At 42.6% G+C, this 19,554-nt stretch overlaps 1 protein-coding gene across 1 annotated transcript; it reads right to left on the minus strand.

The window, feature by feature from the left end:
• Positions 1 to 2,030: 2,030 nt before the first annotated feature.
• LOC137364189 (deleted in malignant brain tumors 1 protein-like) lies at positions 2,031 to 18,166 on the minus strand (the record flags this gene model as incomplete). The annotated part of the gene is made up of 3 exons (XM_068027565.1): positions 17,809 to 18,166; positions 10,680 to 10,994; positions 2,031 to 2,345 (listed from the first exon to the last, which is right to left on the minus strand). Coding segments are annotated over exons 1-3 (967 nt in total), but the record flags the coding sequence as incomplete, so codon positions are not given.
• Positions 18,167 to 19,554: the final 1,388 nt, after the last annotated feature.

A 19,554-nucleotide genomic window follows, 5' to 3' on the forward strand; every position in this document is an offset into this window, starting at 1 on the left:
ACCTTTCTTCCAATTTATCCTCCTTATCTTCACATGGTCCATCTTCAACTCTTCTGTTCTCTTCTTCAAAATCTCTGTCTCTGATTCTGGGGATAGGTTATTAACTAATATAAAGAGTAAACCCAGTGACTCTCACAGTTACCTGTCTATGCTTCCTCACCCCCCAATTATTCGAATGACTCTATCACATTTTTTCACTTGCACCACGGCAATGTATCTGTCTGGTGATACAACCTTCCATACCAGTGGTTCCAGATATGTCTTCCTTTTTCCTCATCCGAGGACTCTCCTCACCTCCTCATCCACCCACCATGGTTGACAGGGCCCTCAAGCACGACCATTCCATTCCCCATACTTCTGCTTTCACCCTTTCCCCCCTCCCAGAACCATGATAGGATCCTGATTCTCCTCATCTTCCACTCCATCAGCTTCCATATTCAACAGACCATCGTCCACCATTTCCACCACCTTTAATGTGATGCCACGACAAAGCACATCTTCCCCTTCCCTCCAATTTTAACGTTCTGAAGGGACCTTTCACTCTGTGGCACCCTGATGCCCTCTTCAATCATTGTCAACACCCCTTCCCACAGGACCTTCCCATGAATGGGCAGGAGGTACAAACACTGCCCTATTACCTCCACCTTTCTCACCATCCAAGCCCCCAAATACGGCTTCCAAGTGAAACAGCGATTTACTTGTCCTGCTTTCTCTTTAGTATACTGCACTCACTGTATTGACTGATCATGATACCGTCTCCTTTACATTGGGACACCAAACATAATTGAGTGCTTACTTTGCACAACATCTTTGTTCAGTCTGCAAGCTTTACCTTTAGCTTCCAGTTACCTGTCCTTTTCATTCTTTATTCCGCTCCCACACTGACCTCTCTCTCCTCTTTCTCCTACACAGTTCCAATGAAGGTTAACGTAAGTTTGAGAAACAGCACTTCCTCTTTCCACTAGACTCTTTACAGGCTTATGGAATGAACACTGAATTCAGCAATTTCAGATCAGATTCCCTCCCCTTTTTTTCTTTTTTTGGACGATATTTTGCCTTCCAATTTGCAACACTTCTAGAAATGTGTTTTTTACTTGGCCCATTCCTATCTATTTTTGCCTTGCACTGTCCCATTTACCATTTAATCTCTCCTGTCTTCCACCATAGCACAGATTGTTCCTTTCGCTCTTTCCTTGCTTTCCCGTTTCTTTAAAAACTGTTAAATCTCTAAGTTATGATGAAAGATCTGCAAACTGCAAGGTTGATTCTGTTTGTTTCACCATAGATGCAGCCAGAACCTCTGAGTATTTTCAGCACTTACTGTTTTTATTACTTTTATTTTAAATTGTGAAACGTGGGAGCAATTTGCGTTGAGCAATGTCTCACGTACAGCGATCAGATAACAGAGCAGATAATCTGTTATAACAGGGCGCGGGTTGAGGGATAACTGGGAGAATTGTAATTTACATCAAGTTTGTGAAATAATCAAAGACATGGCATATTGGTGAAATAACGAGTTACTTCACTCGCTGTCATTTTAATGCCCTTGTTGCAATGGAAATTAAAATTTATCTCATGTTATTTAGCTGGAAACAAGTTCACAGTGTTTTCTATTGTACAGCTGATCTTTGCAGAGACTTCCATGATAATTCATATTTGAACGGCCAACATTGATCACAGTTTCAATGCTCGAGCAACATTTCTGTGCTATGGCAGTGGTCCTGGGAGCAAATTGCTGATTCTATGCCCCTTGAATAATGCCCTAGATTTACCACAAAAGAGATATTATATGAGCGATTAGTACTAATCAATAAACATTGTATGTATTCAATGTTTACTGGAGTGAAGCTCTTTGATTCATTTGTAATTTAATTTAGACACTTAAACCCACAAACACATCTCGGAATCTTAGTGTCACAGGAAGCATGGGATCAGCAAAACTAGTGAATCAGCGACCTGTGGAAATAGTTAATGATGCTTGACAGCAGAACAGTTGGTTTATTTCAGTTCAATTGACTGAGATGACTCACCCGTACAGATGACACTGGCGTCATTTTCATGTGAGCAGCTAAACTGATCCCAGGATGAAACAGGACACTCCCACAATTGCGTCTCATTCCCCCGACACCTGTAACTTTCCATCCACACTGGACCGGCTCCCTTCCCAAAGTGAGCTCCTCCCGGTATTGAGGTTACTGTCCCACACTGAAGGTGCTCACAGACCACGTTGGCGTCTTCCAAATCAAAGTAAACGTCACACACCGTCCCCCACTGGTCTCCATGTAGCACCTCCACCCGGCCTGAGCATCTGTTCGTCCCATCAACCAATCGAGGTCCATGTTTCCCTGTATTGGAAACAAATACAAATCCAAATAATTTATAAATCATCCTCTGCATAGAAACAGCAAAATAGAAAATGGGTATAACAGTTGAATCTTATGTACACGATTATCTATCCATACTTTACACAAATTATCTATCAAAAAACAATTAGAATTACCACAGCAACACAAAAGCAAAATACTGCGGATGTTGGAAATCTGAAATATAACAGAAAATGCTGGAAATACTGAGCAGGGCTCGCAGCATCTGTGGAGAGATCAAGAGAGTTATGTTTTAGGTCTGTGTCCTTTCATCATAATAATTACTAAAGGACCTCTTTATGAAGTTGGCTGAACACTCAAAAATTAACACCTCTTGTTGCAAATGCTAATCGATTGTTGGTCTTTATCTCTTGGATTTTGGAATATAAAGATGATGGATTTGATGTTTCTGTTGTATCTGTTGTCACTTTTGGGCACTGCACTTCATAAAACCATTGCCTTTGGAGGTGGTTAAGGACAGAGTCACGAGAATGGCAACAATGCTTAAAGCGTTACATTATGAAGACAAGTTTCATAAACATTGTTTGTAGTAGCTTTAGTTTAGAAGGATTACAGCTTATCTAGTTGATGTGTTTAAAATGTTTAAGTGGTTTGATAGATGTGCGATAGAAGATCTGAAGAACAAATACAGAACAAGCTCATTTGGGAGCTGCTTTTCTTTATGAGGGATGTGGACATCTCTGGCAGAGGTGGCAGTTATTGCTCAACTTTATTTTCCCTTGAAACCGGTGTCAGGACCGTCCTCTTGAACTGCAATTGCCTGCATGGGGAATGTTCTTCTGCAATTCAGTAAGGTAGTTAGAGTTAAGGCAAAGTGTGCAAGCATAGACTGTACCTTTAGGTGCATGTGTTGCAACCAGAGTGGGAAGTTTGGAATTTGGTAATTAGTAGCTAAGACTGAAATCTAGCCTTAACATTTAGCGTTTCGCTTGTAATTAAAAACCAAACTGCAAGGCAGTTCATTGTTAGCAGTTAACAGTGCAAGTCAGGTTAGCAGTAAGCAGTCAATCAGCTGTGCTTGTCCGAACTGGGGTAATTACTGTCAGCTGGAAACTGTCTAAACTGTTGCATCTTGAATGTGCCTCAAAAGGCATATAATACTGGACGTCATTGCAAGAGGATTTGAGTAAAGGAGCAATGTCTTACTGCACCTATACAGGGCTTTGGTGAGACCTCACCTGGAGTATTGTGTGCAGTCTTGGTCTCCTTATCTGAGGAATGATTCCCTTGTCATGAAGAGAGTGCAAAGAAGATTTACAAGGCTAATTCCTGGGATGGCAGGATTCACGTATGAGGAGAGATCGGATCGACTCGGACTATATTCACTAGAGTTTAGAAGAATGAGAGAGGTACTCAGAGAAACCTATAAGACTGGAACAGTACTAGAGTGGCTAGATACAGGGAGGATGTTCCCGATGGCTGGAGAGTCCAAAACCACGGGTCACAGTCTCCAGATACGGAGTATGCTATTTAGAACCGAGATGAGGAGAAATGTCTTCACTTAGAAGGTGGTGAACCTGCGGAATTCTCTACTACAGAAGGCAGTGGAGGCCAGATCTCTAAATATATTCAAGAAGGAGATAGATATCTTTCTTAATGCCAAAGGAATCAAGCGATATGGGGAAAAACGGGAACAGAGTACTGAATTAGATGATAGGCCATGACTTTTTTTGAATGGTGGAGCAGGCTCCAAAGGGCTGTCTGGCCTACTCCTACTCCAATTATCTATGTTTCAATTTTCAACTTCTAGTAAGGCAGAGTGTAAACAATGATTGCAATGTTAACTGAATACATTATGAACATAGTGGGAAGTTAGAGTTTGCTAAGAGTAAGAATTCGGTTCAGAGTGGGAACAGGAGGTATTTTTTATTATTTCACAGGGGGTGGGACATTCGGGCTAGGACAGCATTTAGTACCCATCCCGAACTGCCCTTGCAAAGATGGTGGTGAGCCGCTTTCTTGCACCACTGCAGTGCATGCGCTTTCAGTGCACTCACATTGCTGTAAGGAAGGGACTTCCAGGATTTGACCCAGCGACAGTGAAGGACCAGTTATATAGTTCCAAATTAGGATGGTGTGTGCTTCGGAGGAGAACATGCAGATGGTGTTCCCATGCATCTGCTGTCCTCGTCCTTCTAGGTAGCAGAGAGTGAGCGTTCGGATGGCGGTGTTCTGTTGTGTCTGTTAAACTGGAGTCAGTGACTCGAGCCACCGGTTTAAAAGAGCATCACAGCCAGCAGCAGCAGAGCCTATTGGAAGGGGCTGAGGGACAGACACCAGGCAAATAGAGGGAAAAACTCACTCAGTGAAGCAATTGTCAGGTCAGGGTGTGAGAGGGCGTGGGTAAGTTGTAAATACGTATTAAGTTAATTGATGAGTCCTTAGTGTTTCGGCGTTAGCTAACCAGTGAAATAGCGTTAAAGCTAAAATGCATCTACAAATAATTTTACCTCAAAAATAAAGACAGACTAAGTTCTGGCAGTGAAGTTTTTTTTTCTGGATATTGGAATTTGTAGATAATGGAACTGCCGCGAGGGAACTTGTCTGTGGTAGATATCTCAACCTGGAATCTCTCTGGCTCAGGATCATAGAGCTGTTGTGGGAATTGGAGAAACGCCAACACATATGGCAGCAAGAAGAGTATTTGACAGTTTGCTGCAGATTTCAGTCACACCTTGTAGAGAGCTGCAGGATCAGAATGAGGTTGTTGCAGCTAATAGTGCACAGTAATGGAAATCCAGATGTAATGGAGAACGAGGATATACAGAAGTGAACAGGAACAAAGTCCTGGCTATTTGTGAGGATAAGGATGAAGACTGTCAGAAGGACAGCCAGAATGTTGACCGTGATACCTTGGAATAGGAAGCTGTGCAAAAGGAGGAGGAGTGGAGCATAATGTGATACTTTTAAGTGATTCAATAATTAGGGCATTAAGAGTTCCACACAGTATTTTCCCAACTTGTGCGAAGTGCGGGTTATCTCAAATCAGATTGCAAGAATGGAGGGGAAATATCCAGTCGTTGTGGACCATGTAGGGATAAACAACATAGCAAAGAGTAAGCAAGAGGTTCTTTTCAGAGAGTACCAGGATCTGAAATATAAAATAAGTTCTCAAGGATTATAATCTCTGGATTATTATACAAGCCGCTTGCACTTTCGCATCAGAAAAATAAACGATCAGGGAGATGAACATGTGGTTGAAGGTTATGATGTTGGAAAGAGGTTTTACCTTTCATGGGACCCTGACACCTGTACTGGGATATTAAAGAACTATTCTGTTGGAATGTGTGGCACCTGAATCGGGTTGGGATCAGGGTCCCAGAATAAAGGATGAATAGGGTTGTTACAGGAACCTTAAACTAGTAAATCGGTGAGGGGAGGCTGGTGGGGGGCGGGGTGAGGGGGTAGAGCACAGTTGTAAATGTAGCATATCTAGGTGCTACAGGAAATGGAAAACTAAAACATGCAACATTTGAGTCAGACCATTTTACGGTTTTACATCACGTGCCTTTGCGCTGAAAACAGCAGTTGCTTTCTTGAAAAAGCAGTTGTTAGAAATACTGACAGACCGCAACGTTTTGGGCCGTGTACTCTGTCCATTGTCTGGAGAAATAATTGTAATTGGTGGAAGCTGTCTGTTTATATGTAGTGCAGAACGGGAATGTGGGCAGGATCTTACTACTGTTAGGTTATTACATGTTCCTGTTCTGGCTGTTATTGGTCAGTTAATTATATTGCATGAGAGGTCAGTAGATGTCATTATTCTTGCTGCTGATTCGTCAGTTATTGTGCATTGTGGCAAGTCAATCCATGCTACTGTTCTGGTCGTGGTATGTTGGCTGCACAACAGGTGCTTGTGCGTTTCTCGAGGAGGGAAACCCTGATATTCACTGAGGAACAGGCCACTTTTAGGGGGAAGGTCTTGTGTTTATCGATCTCCATAGCTTCCCTGACGCAGTGAACGGCACAAGCCTGCCATCAAAGAAGCTCAACTCAATGACCACAGCATTGAATGGTCCAATTCCAAACTCAACCTCATCTATTATGGACTGGCTTGCAAGACACGGTAACATCATAAGTATAAAAGAGACCAAAAACATGCAAAAATGCAAAAAATAATGCACAGATCTTCGTGAATGGCAGAGATACAATGAATAGCAAAGGATGACAAAACAGTTCGCAAGAGCTCCAAAGCTTTTACAATAACTTCAGAAATATATTGTCATTAAAAGCAATGTGGTCTCATTACGATGACAGTTGTGATATTATAAATGAAAATAAGGAAATGGCAGGAATTTTGCAGAATTACTTTGCATCAGTATTTACATGCACACAACTTTTATTAAGGTTTTTTGTTGCCACAGTCGGCCAAATGCTGCCCTGACATTGAGGGCAGTCACTCTCATCTGGAATACAGCTATATCATACATGTTTGTATAAAGGGTGTGATGAGGTCTGAAGCTGAGTGGTCCGAACAAACCCAAACTGAGCATCACTGAGCAGTTTATTGGTAAGTACTGCTTGATAACGCTGTAAACAACACCTTCCATCCCTTTGTTAATGATAGAGAGCAAACTGCTGGATCAGTAATTCGAAAATTGCAATTGTCACACTGCTATTTAAAGAAGGTTATCGAGTGAACCGAGGGAATTATAGACTGGTTAGCATAACAGCAGTTGTCAGGAAATTACTAGAGTATACATTTAAAGATGGAGTGTCTGATCACCTTGAAAAGTTACAGCTAATCAGAGAGAGCCAGCGTGGATTTGTAAAAGGTAGATCATGCCTGATGAACCTGATCAAATATTTTGTGGCGGTAACTGAAGTAGAGGACAGGGGAACCTCAATGGATGTTACTCAGATGAACTTCCAGAAAGCACTCAACAAAATCCCTCGTAACTGATTGTTGGCTAAAGTTGAAGCTCATAGAATTTAGGGGAAATTATTGACCTACTTCGGACGTTTGTTTAGTGGCAGGAGATGGACAGCAGGGATAATGGACAGATCATCTAACTGGCAGGATGTGATGGCGCCGTCCCGCAGGAACCTCAACTATTCACCATATTTATTAATGGTTTAGATGACTGGATAGAAAGCCACATATAATTGACATACTCAATATTGCCATTAAAAGAAACCATCAGCCATATTGTAATCATGTATATTTTAAGCATAACTTTACAAAAAAAAAAGATTCAGTGACTGTGTAAAACTATTTCAATATTGGTGAGTGTGAGGTGTCCAATTTGGACTTAAAAAGATTACAGTACTTTATAAATGGTGAAAAGCCGGATGCAGCACAGGGAAAAGAGACTTCAGGGTCATGGGTCAGTACAGGAACGAAAAGCAAAACAGCCAATGGAATGCTGTGCTTTTTATCTAGTGGAATGGAATACAAGGGGCTAGAAATGATGCTACAGCGAAAAAAAGAAAACAGGCCAGGCACCATCTGGTGTAATGTTCAGCTATGGGCAATATGCGTTGGGAAGGATATGTTGACCAGGGAGACTGTGCAGCATAAGAGATGCTAGAATGATTCATCGGCTTCAAATGTTTCTGTTTTTTATTCATTCACAAGATGTGGGTGTCGCAGGCAAGGTCAGCATTCGTTGTTCATGCCTCGAAACCTTTCACAACTGGGTGACTTGTTAGGCTATGTAAGAGGACAGTTAAGAGTCAACAACATTGCTGTGGGTCTCTTGTCACATGTAGGCCAGACCAGGTAACAATGGCAGATTTCATCCCCTAAGGATATGACTAAACAAGATTTTTTTTTAATGACAATCGACAATGGTTTCATGGTCACCATTACTGAGACTAGTTTTCAATTCCAGATTTATTAACTGACTTTAAATTGCACTGGCTGCGATGGTGGGAATTGCACCAGCGTCCCCAGAATTAGCCTGGGGCTCTGGATTGCTAGTCCAGTGACATTAACACCACGCCACTGCCTCACCTCACTATGAAGTAGGATTACACAAACTGTGGCTGGGTTCCCTGAAATTTGGAAGAGACTTGTCTTGATGTACAGAGAGATTTGGGTGTTCAGGTCCATTGTTCCCTGAAAGCGGCAACGCAGGTCAACATAGTGGTCAAGAAGGCATACGGCATGCTTTCCTTCATCGGACGGGGTATTGAGTACAAGAGTTAGCAGGTCATGTTACCGTTGTATCGGACTTTGGTTCGGCCACATTTGGAATACTGCGTGCAGTTCTGGTCGCCACATTACCAAAAGGATGTGGATGCTTTGGAGAGGGTGCAGAGGAGATTCACCAGGATGTTGCCTGGTATGGAGGGCGCTAGCTATGAAGAGAGATTGAGCAGATTAGGATTATTTTCATTAGAAAGACGGAGGTTGAGGGGGACCTGATTGAGGTGTACAAAATCATGAGAGGCATAGACAGGTTGGATAGCAAGAAGCTTTTTCCCAGAGTGGGGGATTCAATTACAAGGGGTCACGAGTTCAAAGTGAAAGGGGAAAAGTTAAGGGGGGATATGCGTGGAATGTTCTTTACACAGAGGGTGGTGGGTGCCTGGAATGCATTGCCAGCGGAGGTGGTAGACGCGGCACGATAGCGTCTTTTAAGATGTATCTGGACAGATACATGAATGGGCAGGAAGTGAAGAGATACAGACCCTTAGAAAATAGGCGTCATGTTTAGATAGAGGATCTGGATCGGCGCAGGCTTGGAGGGCCGAAGGGCCTGTTCCTGTGCTGTAATTTTCTTTCTTCTTTGTTTTTTGTTTTCACATTCCCAGCCTATCTCTTCCAGCTGCTGAAAGGTCTTTGGGAATTCTGCAGGTGAGCTACTTGCCACAGAATGCCGATGATCTGACCTGCTCCACTCGCCACTACATTATGGTAAATGGTTTAGTTCAGTTTCTTGTCAATGACAACACTCAGGAGGATTTGATGATGGTAGTGAATTCACTGATTATAATAGCTAGGGGAGATGTTATTGTCTCTCTTGTTGGAAATAGTCATTAACTGACACGGAGGTGGTGAGTATGTTACTTTCTGCCCATCTGCCCAAGTCTAAATAATGTCCTGATCTTGATGGAAGTGGGCATGAACTGTTTCTTAATCCGAGGAATTGTGAATGGAACTAAAGTCCATGCTATTACCAGCTAAAAGCCCAACTTCGGACATTTTGATGGTGGGAAGGTAACTGACAAAGCACCAGAAGTTACTTGGGCCTCAGAGAACAATTAGAAAACACATTTTTCTATAAAAACCGTGGAAATCTGGAACATTCCCGAAAGTAAAGAGCGGTGGATGTTACACTTAATCTAAATTTTCAGGACTAATATTGATAGATTTTTGTTAGCTCGGTGTATCAAAGAATCCGGTTCAAAGCGAGGTAAAGAGACTTGAAGAAAATATCATCTATGATATAACTGAATGATCGAACAGGCTAGTGCAACTGAAAGCTGTGTACTGATAATGTGGATATGTGTCCGATCCTGTCATATTTAGCGGGTAAAATACACACATTCTATAAAATAACTTAGTAATCTTTCACTTCTGGCCTGATTGCACTGAGCAGTGCTCGAGTACAGCCGTTATTTTATACCCTGCCGTTCAGTAGGTGTTAACGTGGGAACAGTGGAGCAGTGGTTAGCATCACAGCTCCAGTGACCTGGGTTCAGATCTGGGTGCTGTCTGTGCGGAGTTTGCACGTTCTCCCTGTGACGGCGTGGGATTCTGCCACGTGCTCTGGTTTCCTCCCACAGTGAAAGACTTGCAGGTCGAAAGTAAGTTGACCATTGTAAATTAACTCTACTGTGGGTAGGTGCTTGGAGAATGGTAGGTAATGTAGGATTAGGATAAATGGGTGGTTGTTGGTCGGCAGAGGCTCGGTGGGCTGAAGGACCTGTTTCAGTGCTGTATGATAAGAATAATAACGTGGTCAGGGAGGGTCAGAAGGGATTGTAATGTCGGATCATTCGTGGTGTTCAAATTAAAGTATCGAAATAGGCCAGTGCATATTCATTTAGTCAACTCCCAACTGTTGCAGCCAATATTCAATTCTAAATATACATTCGGTGCAGTGGGAAACAAACTTGTGAAAATTCTGCTTCTTGCAGAATAAATGTTAAGATTTAGAACCATCTTGTTTACGATTAATTGCGGATATTTTGTACCACGTTCCACCAAACCTATAGCAGTGATAGTAAACTATAATGACTAGTTTAGATATGAACCTTTCAGACAGATTCATGGGAATGCCACCTTCTTCAGTTTTCCAAATATTAAGCAGGAAGTTGTCTGCTTTTCAGTAAGTCTGTACTCACCGGAACAGATCACACTGGCATCGTTCCTGTGGCTGCACTCCTGCTGAGTTCCTTGAAAAAGACGGCAATCCAATAAACTGGACTCGTTCCCAGTGCATTCAAAGACATCAGTCCGTACGAGCCCAGTGCCCTCTCCAAAATGAGCAGAACTTGGCACCGACAAGGCGACTCCACACTGAAGCTGACTACAGACCACATTGGCGTCTTTCAAATCCCAGTCAAGGTCACACACTGTTCCCCAGGTTTCAACGTACTGGATCTCCAGTCTGCCTGAGCATGGGGAGTCTCCGGATGTTAGTCTAGGAGATCTGTGATCTGAATAAGCGTATTATATCATAATTAGCGGAATACATTATTAATCACAATAATACAAATAGTTATATTTCAATACGCATCTTATTAATCACACATCTGTGAACAGTCGTTCTCAGATTCTGTTCAAAACTGATTATGCTGGATTTCCTGCATCACTACTGCTTATAATGTGACAGAACTGTCATGTTTAAAATGTTCCTTTATTTATTTATAACTTCCCCAGTCGCCGTCACTGTAACTGAGAAACATGCACTGTTTCAGCAGTTAGAACTAGGCAAGAAGTATTGTGTGACAAGAACTGGTGCTAGGAGTTCTGTTGTTCATAGTTAACATAAAAGATTTCGAGTCAGAAAAGGGACGGACAATTGTAATATTCACTAATGACATCTACTTGGAGCAATAGTTAATACAAAGGCAGATTGTGAGAAAAATACTTTACGTTAACGAAATTGCAAATGAATTTTAATGGGTAGGAAGACTGAGAACCCATATTCCTTGGACAATGATAATCTAAATTGCATCGAGGAGAAATGGGACTTAGGAGTACAGACATAAAAATCAATAAAATAGAAATGCAGGTTAACAAAGCTCTAGAAAATATAAAACAGATTGAGGTTTGTTTTTGAGAGATACGTTGAAAGGGGAGTCACACCCAGCACAAGGAAAGATTTGGTGTTGATTGGGAGTCGGTTCATTGGGTGCTAACTAGTCAGTGTTTCCCTACTTTAATAGGCACTGTATAACTGAGCAACTTTGCACCATATCAGTTGAATCCTAGTGCTGTAACTGCTGTAACTTTACTGGATCAGCTTGGCTCGAGTTGTCGCTAGTTCCAGAGCACTGATCTTCAGCACGACAACTGGAGTGTTAACGGGCCCTTAATTTTTGCTTTGTGCTGTGTGCTCAGCCGCTTCTTAATGTTGTGTGCTGTAATCTTGGGAATGGACTAAACAATAGAACGCATTTCCACAGCGTTAATCCATTGACATGAATTGTCACACAATACTTCTCACCTTTTGTCAGTCTGAATAACTACCTTTAACCCGCACTTTGTTGTCTGTTTTGTGGCCAGTTTTCGACAGTCTGTCATGATCACCCTTCAAAGCACTTCGTATGCAATTCATTACCTTGAAACCACATTCACAGTTTCAAGTTTAAAAACTGGACAGACAGATTGTGACCAGCAGCAGTCAGCATATAATCATAGAATGTTTATAACACAGAAGGAGGCCATTCAGCCCGTTGTGTCCATGCTGGTTATCTGAAAGAGCACCTCGCTAGTCCTATGCTTCTGCTCTTTCTCCATAGCCATGTAAAGTTTTTCTCTTCAGGTGCTTGAGTATTTCCATATTGAAAGCTACAATTGAATCTGTCTCCATCAGACTCGCAGGCAGAACATTCCAGATCCTAACCATCCTCATGTCACGGTTGGTTCATTTGCCATCCACCTTATAACAGTGTCCTCTGGTTATTGACCTTTCCACCAAGAATAACACTTCCTCTCTATCTACACTGTCTGGCCCCCTCAAGGTTTTGAACACCTCTATCAAATTTCCTCGCAGCCTTCTCTGTTCACAGGAGAGCAACCACAGCTTCTCCAATCTATCAATATAACTGAAGTCTTTTTCCCTTGAACCTTCCTTGTAAATCCTTTCTACACCTATTCTAAAGCATTCACATTCTTCTGAAGTGCCATATAAAGAATTGTACACAATACACCAGTTGAGGTGAACCCAGTGTTTCATAAAAGTTCATAATAACTTCCGAACTTTTGTCCTCGATGCCTCTATTTAAAAAGGCCAACATCCCATTGACTTATTAACCACTTTCTCAACCTGCCCTGCTACCTTCAACGATTTGATCAGAAATACTCCCAGGTCACTCTTGACTGCAGCCACTTTAGAATTGTACCCTTGAAAAGAGACCAGCAGCTAGCATTAAAATAAATGCCAAAGTTTTCTGAAGCAGAAAAGTAGTAAAAGGGTGGTAAAAGGAGGAGTGGGGACGATGAGGGATCAGAAAGGGGATTTATATATAGAGGTAGCAGGCATAGTTGAGGTATTAACTGAATTCTTTGCATTTGTCTTTACCAAGGAAGAAGATGCACCGCAGGCAATGGTTAAAGAGGAGGTCATTCAGATACTATAGGGGTTTAAAATTTATAAAGAGGATGTATTAGATATACCCTGTTATTTATGAACATACGCGTGAAGATACAAATTAGGACCAGGAGTAGGCCACTCAACCTCTCGAGCCTGCTCCACCATTCAAAAAGTTCATGGTTGAACTGATGACTCCGCATTTCCACCTACTCCGGATAACCTTCCACCCTCTTGGTTATCAAGAACCTACCAACCTCTGCCTTAAAAAAAATCAAAGACGCTGCTGCCACTATCTTTTGAGGAAGAGAATTCCAAAGAGTCACGACCCTCTGAGAGAAAGAAATTCTCATCATCCCTGTCTTAAATGGGCGACCCCTTATTTTTAAACAGTGACCCCTTGTTCGAGATTCTCCCACAAGGGGAAATATCTTTTCTACAACAACCCTGTCAAGTCCCCTCAGGATTTTATTTGTTTCAATCATATCACCTCTTACTCTTCTAAATTCCAGAGGATGCAAGCCTAACCTGTCAAGTCTTTCCTCGTATAGCAGGTCACCCATTCCAGATATTAGAATAGTAAACCTTCTCTGTACTGCCTCCAACGCATTTACATCATTCCTTAAATCAGGAGACTAGTACTGTACACAATATTCCAGATGTGGTCTCACCAATACCCCGTGTCGCTGAAGCATAGATTCCCTACATCTGTATTCAATTGCACTCACGGTAAATGATAACATTCTCCTCGCTTTCTTAAGTGCATGCCGTACTTGCATACTAACATTTTGCGTGTCATGCAATAGGGCACCCATATCCCTCTGTATCCCAGAGCTCTGCAATCTCTCACCATTTAGACAATATGCTTCCCTTATATTCTTGCTCCCAAAGTGGACAATTTCCCACTTTCCCACATTATACTCCATTTGCCAGTTCTTTGCCCACTCACTTAACCTATCTGCATCCGTTTGCAGACTCCTTATGTCCTCTTCACAAGTTACCTATCTTTGTGTCATTAGCAAATTTAGCAAGCATGCCGTCTTTCCCTGCATCTACGTCATTTCTATAAATTGTGAAACGTTGAGGCCCCAGCACAGATCCCTATGGCACACCACTCGTTACATCTTGTCAACCAAACAAATGACCCATTTATGCCTACTCTCTGTTTCCTGTGAGCTAACCAATCTTCCATCCATGATAATATGTTACCCCCTACACCATGAGCTTTTATTTTCTGCAATAGCCTTTGATGTGGCACCTTATCAAATGCCTTCTGGAAATCTAAGTACAATACCAGTTCCCCTTTATTTACAGCACATGTAACTCCCTCAAAGAATTCCAATCAATTGGTTAAACATGATTTCTCTTTCACAAAGCCATGTTGACTATGCCTGATTACCTGGAATGTTTCTAAATGCCCTGCTGTAACATCTTTAATAAAAGCTTGCAACATTTTCCCTAAGGCATGTGTTAAACAAATTGGCCTGTAGTTTCCTGCTTGCTGTTTCCCTCCCTTTCTGACTGAAGGAGTTGCAATCGCTATTTTCCAATCTAAATGAACCTTCCCCGAATCTAGGGAATGTTGGAAAATTACAATTAACGCATCAACTACCTCACTTGCCACTTCTTTTAACACCCTAGGATGAAGTCCATCAGGTCCCGGGGACTTGTCAGCCTGCAGCTCCAACAATTTGCTCTTTACCTTTTCCCTGGTGTTTGCAATTTTCTTGAGTTCCTCCCTCCCTTCCATTTCCTGACTTACAGCTAAAACTGGGATGTTACTTTTATACTCAATAGTGAAGATCGCTGCCAAATATCTGTTCAATTCATCTGTCATCTCCTTATTTTCTATTATTAATTCCCCAGACTCACATTTTATAAGTTAAACGCTCACTTTGTTACCTCTTCATTTTTAAAATTGTATATATATATATATATATATATATATAAACTCTTACTACCTGTCCTTATCTATCTATCTAGCCTTCTCTCGTCCTCTAATGTTTCCTGCCTTATCAATCTTTTAGTCATCCTTTGTTTTTTAAAAAATATTCTGTCCAATCTTTTGACCTGCCTCCCAGCTTTGCGCAATTACAGGCTTTTTCTTTAAGTTTGATACGACCTTTGGCTGTTTTACTTCACCACGGATGGTGGGCCCCACTCTTGGAATGTTTCTTTCTCGTTGAAATATGAGAAATTGTGTAATCTGAAATATTCCCTGAAATGTCTGCCACTGAAACTCTATTGACCTATCCCTTCACCTGATTTGCCAGTTCACTTTCGCTAGCTCTGCGTTCATGCCCTCATCATTGCTCTTATTTAAGTTTAGAATACTAGTTTTGGACCCACTCTACTCTCCCTCAAACTGAATGTAAAATTCAATCATATCATGATCGCTGCTACCAAGGGGCGCCTTAACTGTGAGGTCATTAATTATTCCTACCTCATTGCACAATACCAGGTCTCGTATATCCTACTCTCTGGTTGGCTCGACAAGGTATTGTTCCAAGAAATTATCCCGAAAATATTCTATGCAGTCCTCATCTAGGCTATCTCTGCCCATCTCATTTTTCCAGTCTAAATGTAGGCGAAAATACGCCCCTAATTATCACTGTACCTTTCTGACAGGCTGCCATTATTTATACATTTATACCCCGTCCCACAGCGTGGTTATTGTTAGTTGGCCTTTTCACCACTTCTGACAAGCAACTTCTTGCATTAATGATTTTTCATCTCTACCCGAACAGCTTCTACATCCTGGTCTCCTGAACTTAGATCATCCCTCACCATTGCGCTAATACCATAATTAATTATCAGAGCTACCCCTCCACCCATTCCTGGCTTCCTGCCCATCCGAAATACCATGTTTGCTTCAATATTCAGGTCCCAGTCAAAATATATAAATGAACTAAACCGTGGTGTACAGGGCTCAATTTCACAGTTTGCAGATGACACAAAACTTGGAAGCATATTGAATTGTGAGGAGGATAGTGCAGATCTGCAAAAGGACATAACAAACTGGTGGAATGGGCAGACAGTTGGTGGATGATGTTCAATGCAGAAAAATGCGAAGTGGATCATTTTGGTCGGAATAACATGGAGATAAAATATAAAATGAAGGTTTCAATTCTAAAGGGGTGACAGGAGCAGAGGGACCTTGGTTTAATCGTGCAGAAGTCACTGACGGTGGCAGGCTAGGTTGACAGAGCGTTTAATACAGGGTGCTCTGTCCTGGGCTTTATTGATAAGTGCATAGAGTACAAGAGCGAGGGAGTTGTGTTGCACTTGTCGAAGACACTATTTCGGCCTCAGATGGAGTATTGCATCCAGTCTGTGCGCCATACTTGAGGAAAGATATGAGGGCGTGGAGAGAGTACTGAGACGTTTCATGACAATGATTCCAGGGATGAGGAATTTCAGTTATGAAGATAGATTGGAGAACTTAGGACTGTTTTCCTTGGAGAAGAGAAGGCGGAGAGGTAATTTGATAGATTTATTCATAATAATGAGGGTTCTGGACAGTGCAGCTGGAAGGAAACTGTTTCCACCGGTGACAGGGTAGAGAATGAGAGGGCACTGAGTGAAACTATTTCGTAAAATAAGCTAAATTGACATGAGGAAACTCTTTTTCATGCAGCGAGTGTTTCAGATCTGGAATGTTTGTCTGAGAACGTGGCAGAGGCTGGTTCAACTGCAGCATTCAAAAGGGAATTAGACAGTTATATGAAAAGGATGGACGTGCAGAATTATGGAGAGAAGGCAGGGGAATAGAACTGAGTGAATTTCTCTTTCAGAAAGCCCATGCAGACATGATGGGCCGAATAGCCCCCTTCTGCACTGTAATAGTTCAGTGATTCTGTGAAGTTGCCTCTCCTCCGTGTTCCAACCAGAATGTATCAGTTCACACTTCTCTGCATGAAATTTCATCTGCCACCTGTCCGCCCATTTCACCAGCCTCGCTTTATCCTCTTGAAGACTACTGCTATCCACCTTACTGGCCATGAATTCAGAAAAACTCGCCGCTTTTCTTCGAATAGTTCAACTGTGTTGAGTTTAATCGTTGCAAATGCTTCCTGATTTATCGAAGCTCTTTTGTTTAATATACTGTGCATTTTACTTTCTCAATATTGCCCAACATTTAAAAGGCAATGCACAGGCGGCGGTGGAATCTTACAACGCAGTTTCCTCTTGAGATACCCACAGTAACTGCAGACCCATTAGATTGGCTCCCCGAGGCTGAGAAACTTTCATCCCTCCCTCCCCTGCTCCCCAGTCTCAGCTTCACAATCTGTGTAACATATCAGATCTGAGGCCAAGCTATCATTGCAGGTGGACAGCTGGGCTGACAGTGCATGCCGGGTAGTGGCTGCTGGGTTGATGAATTGCGAGTTGGATTGAGATTGCGACATTTCCAACGGTTCAGATCATTCACTGCGGCTTTAGGGAAAATCTCAATGGAAACTGCTCTGTCTGTATTGTAAATGTGCTGAGTATCAGGTATTTGTTGCTCCCGGTGGAGAATGGTTCTGAAATATGAGACTAATGATATTATTTTAAATAGTGATCCGAATATTAACATTCATTCTAACCGGAGTTTACTGAAATTATTATCATCTGACTTTCCAGCTAGGGACCATTCCGGATTATTTTACTTTCACTTCTTCCCGGATTCTATCAGCTGCGGCGGGAGATGAGAAACTGAGAAAGAATTTTACCTGAGCAGATGACGCCGGCATCATAGACGTGTGACCAGGAATAGTGATCCCATTGATATGATTTGCAGTCCCGCAGAGCGGCCTCGGTCCCGCTGCACTCTACATAACCCGTCACAACGGGTCCGGACCCTTCCCCAAAGTGAGCTTCACCCGGTGCAGAGACGGCGGTCCCGCAGCCCAGCTCGCGACAGACAACAGCGGCGTCCGGCAGGTCCCAGAAATTGCCATACACAGTCCCCCACTGTCCCCTGTAGTGAATCTCCACTCTCCCAGCGCACCGACTGCCCCCATTCGCCAGTCTCAGCTTCGCCGTCTCTGTAATAATCAGAAATATCATCAAGCAGTTCTAGTGTGTTAAACCCACAAGTTCCCAGTGCACAGACCCTCCCCATTCACCAGGCATGAATTGATAAGAACATCAGTCTGCACTCAGAACATCAGTAAAACCCGGAGTAACTATAACACATGAAAAAAAAGAAAGGGAAATACTAATGAATGGTGCAAAGGAGCAGGGAACCGGATATTCCCACCAACACAGCGGCTCCGATGGGATCCGTTTGGCGACAGGCTCAGAATATATTTAACCTGCAGAAGTGGGGAGATGGGCGTGGCTGTAATGAGCACATTTTTACGTGCTCAGTACTGATTGGGTGAACACAGTGAGATCCCAGAACCAGGGAAGAGCAGAGGAAATTGTCACCTCAACCAGAACAGCCAATAAAGTAGGGGCTCGATGGTCATGTGATCTGGAGATCAGCGCATCTTGGTGAGGTGGACCTTTGAACTGGCAACAGTGTGAGTGGAGCTGTTCCTTCACACTCTGCTCTGCAGAGAACGTCAGTTATTGTCCCTCCACATGAAGGCAGCAGTCATCTCTCAGCTTGGTAACAGTGTGAGTGGAGCTGATCCTTCACACTCTGCTCAACAGAGAATGTCAGTTATCGTCCCTCCACATGACGGCAGCAGCCATCTCTCAGCTAGTAACTCTATGAGGGACACACTCCCCTTATGACTAGCAGCCGGGCAGCGGGTTAATCCATGATCAAAAAAAGTATTGAGAGTGTTTTCCATGCTTAATATTTAATGGGATGGATTAGAGCATAGAGATAGCAGATAGTGTGAAAATAAAGGGCGATTACCTGACGGGTCAGCCTGACTGTTCCCAGGTCTGCCTGAAATGAGAAGTTAACAATTAGAGTTCACTGGGACAAGAAATGAATGAAAATGTCAGAAAGAAAAGACACAAATACAACTAACTGCAGGGTCATTATTCCCAATGCTTTGCAGAAGAAATTATACCCAGATCTGTGATTTCATTTCTTAAAACTGATGATACAATTTCTGCAACAAATTAATATTGGTAATGGGCCAAAATGCATCCAGAATTGTTTTCACATAGACACACACTGACACCCGGATACACTCTCTCCTTGTGATGACGGTGGGTGTGTTCCATGTATTACCCGTGTGAAGGTGCTCTGAGAAGGCGGTGGTGATGGTCCTCTCCATTACAGAATCTTACAATGAAACAGCACAGAGGGACGCCAATTGGCCCATGGTGCCTATGCTGTCTCTTTGTAAGAGCTGTCTAATTAGTCCCATACCCTTTCCCCATCGCCCTGTAAATTTGTGCTGATGGTGCTCTGACCATTGATGACCCGTGTGCAGGTGCCCTGAGAAGAGGGTGCTGATGGACCTGCTTTTAAACCCGCTGGTGGTGGCTCTCTCAGTGAATTCAGCATTCTG

This window comes from Heterodontus francisci, unplaced genomic scaffold (genome assembly GCF_036365525.1).
Source record: "Heterodontus francisci isolate sHetFra1 unplaced genomic scaffold, sHetFra1.hap1 HAP1_SCAFFOLD_1615, whole genome shotgun sequence".
In the NCBI taxonomy this organism is placed as follows: domain Eukaryota; kingdom Metazoa; phylum Chordata; class Chondrichthyes; order Heterodontiformes; family Heterodontidae; genus Heterodontus; species Heterodontus francisci.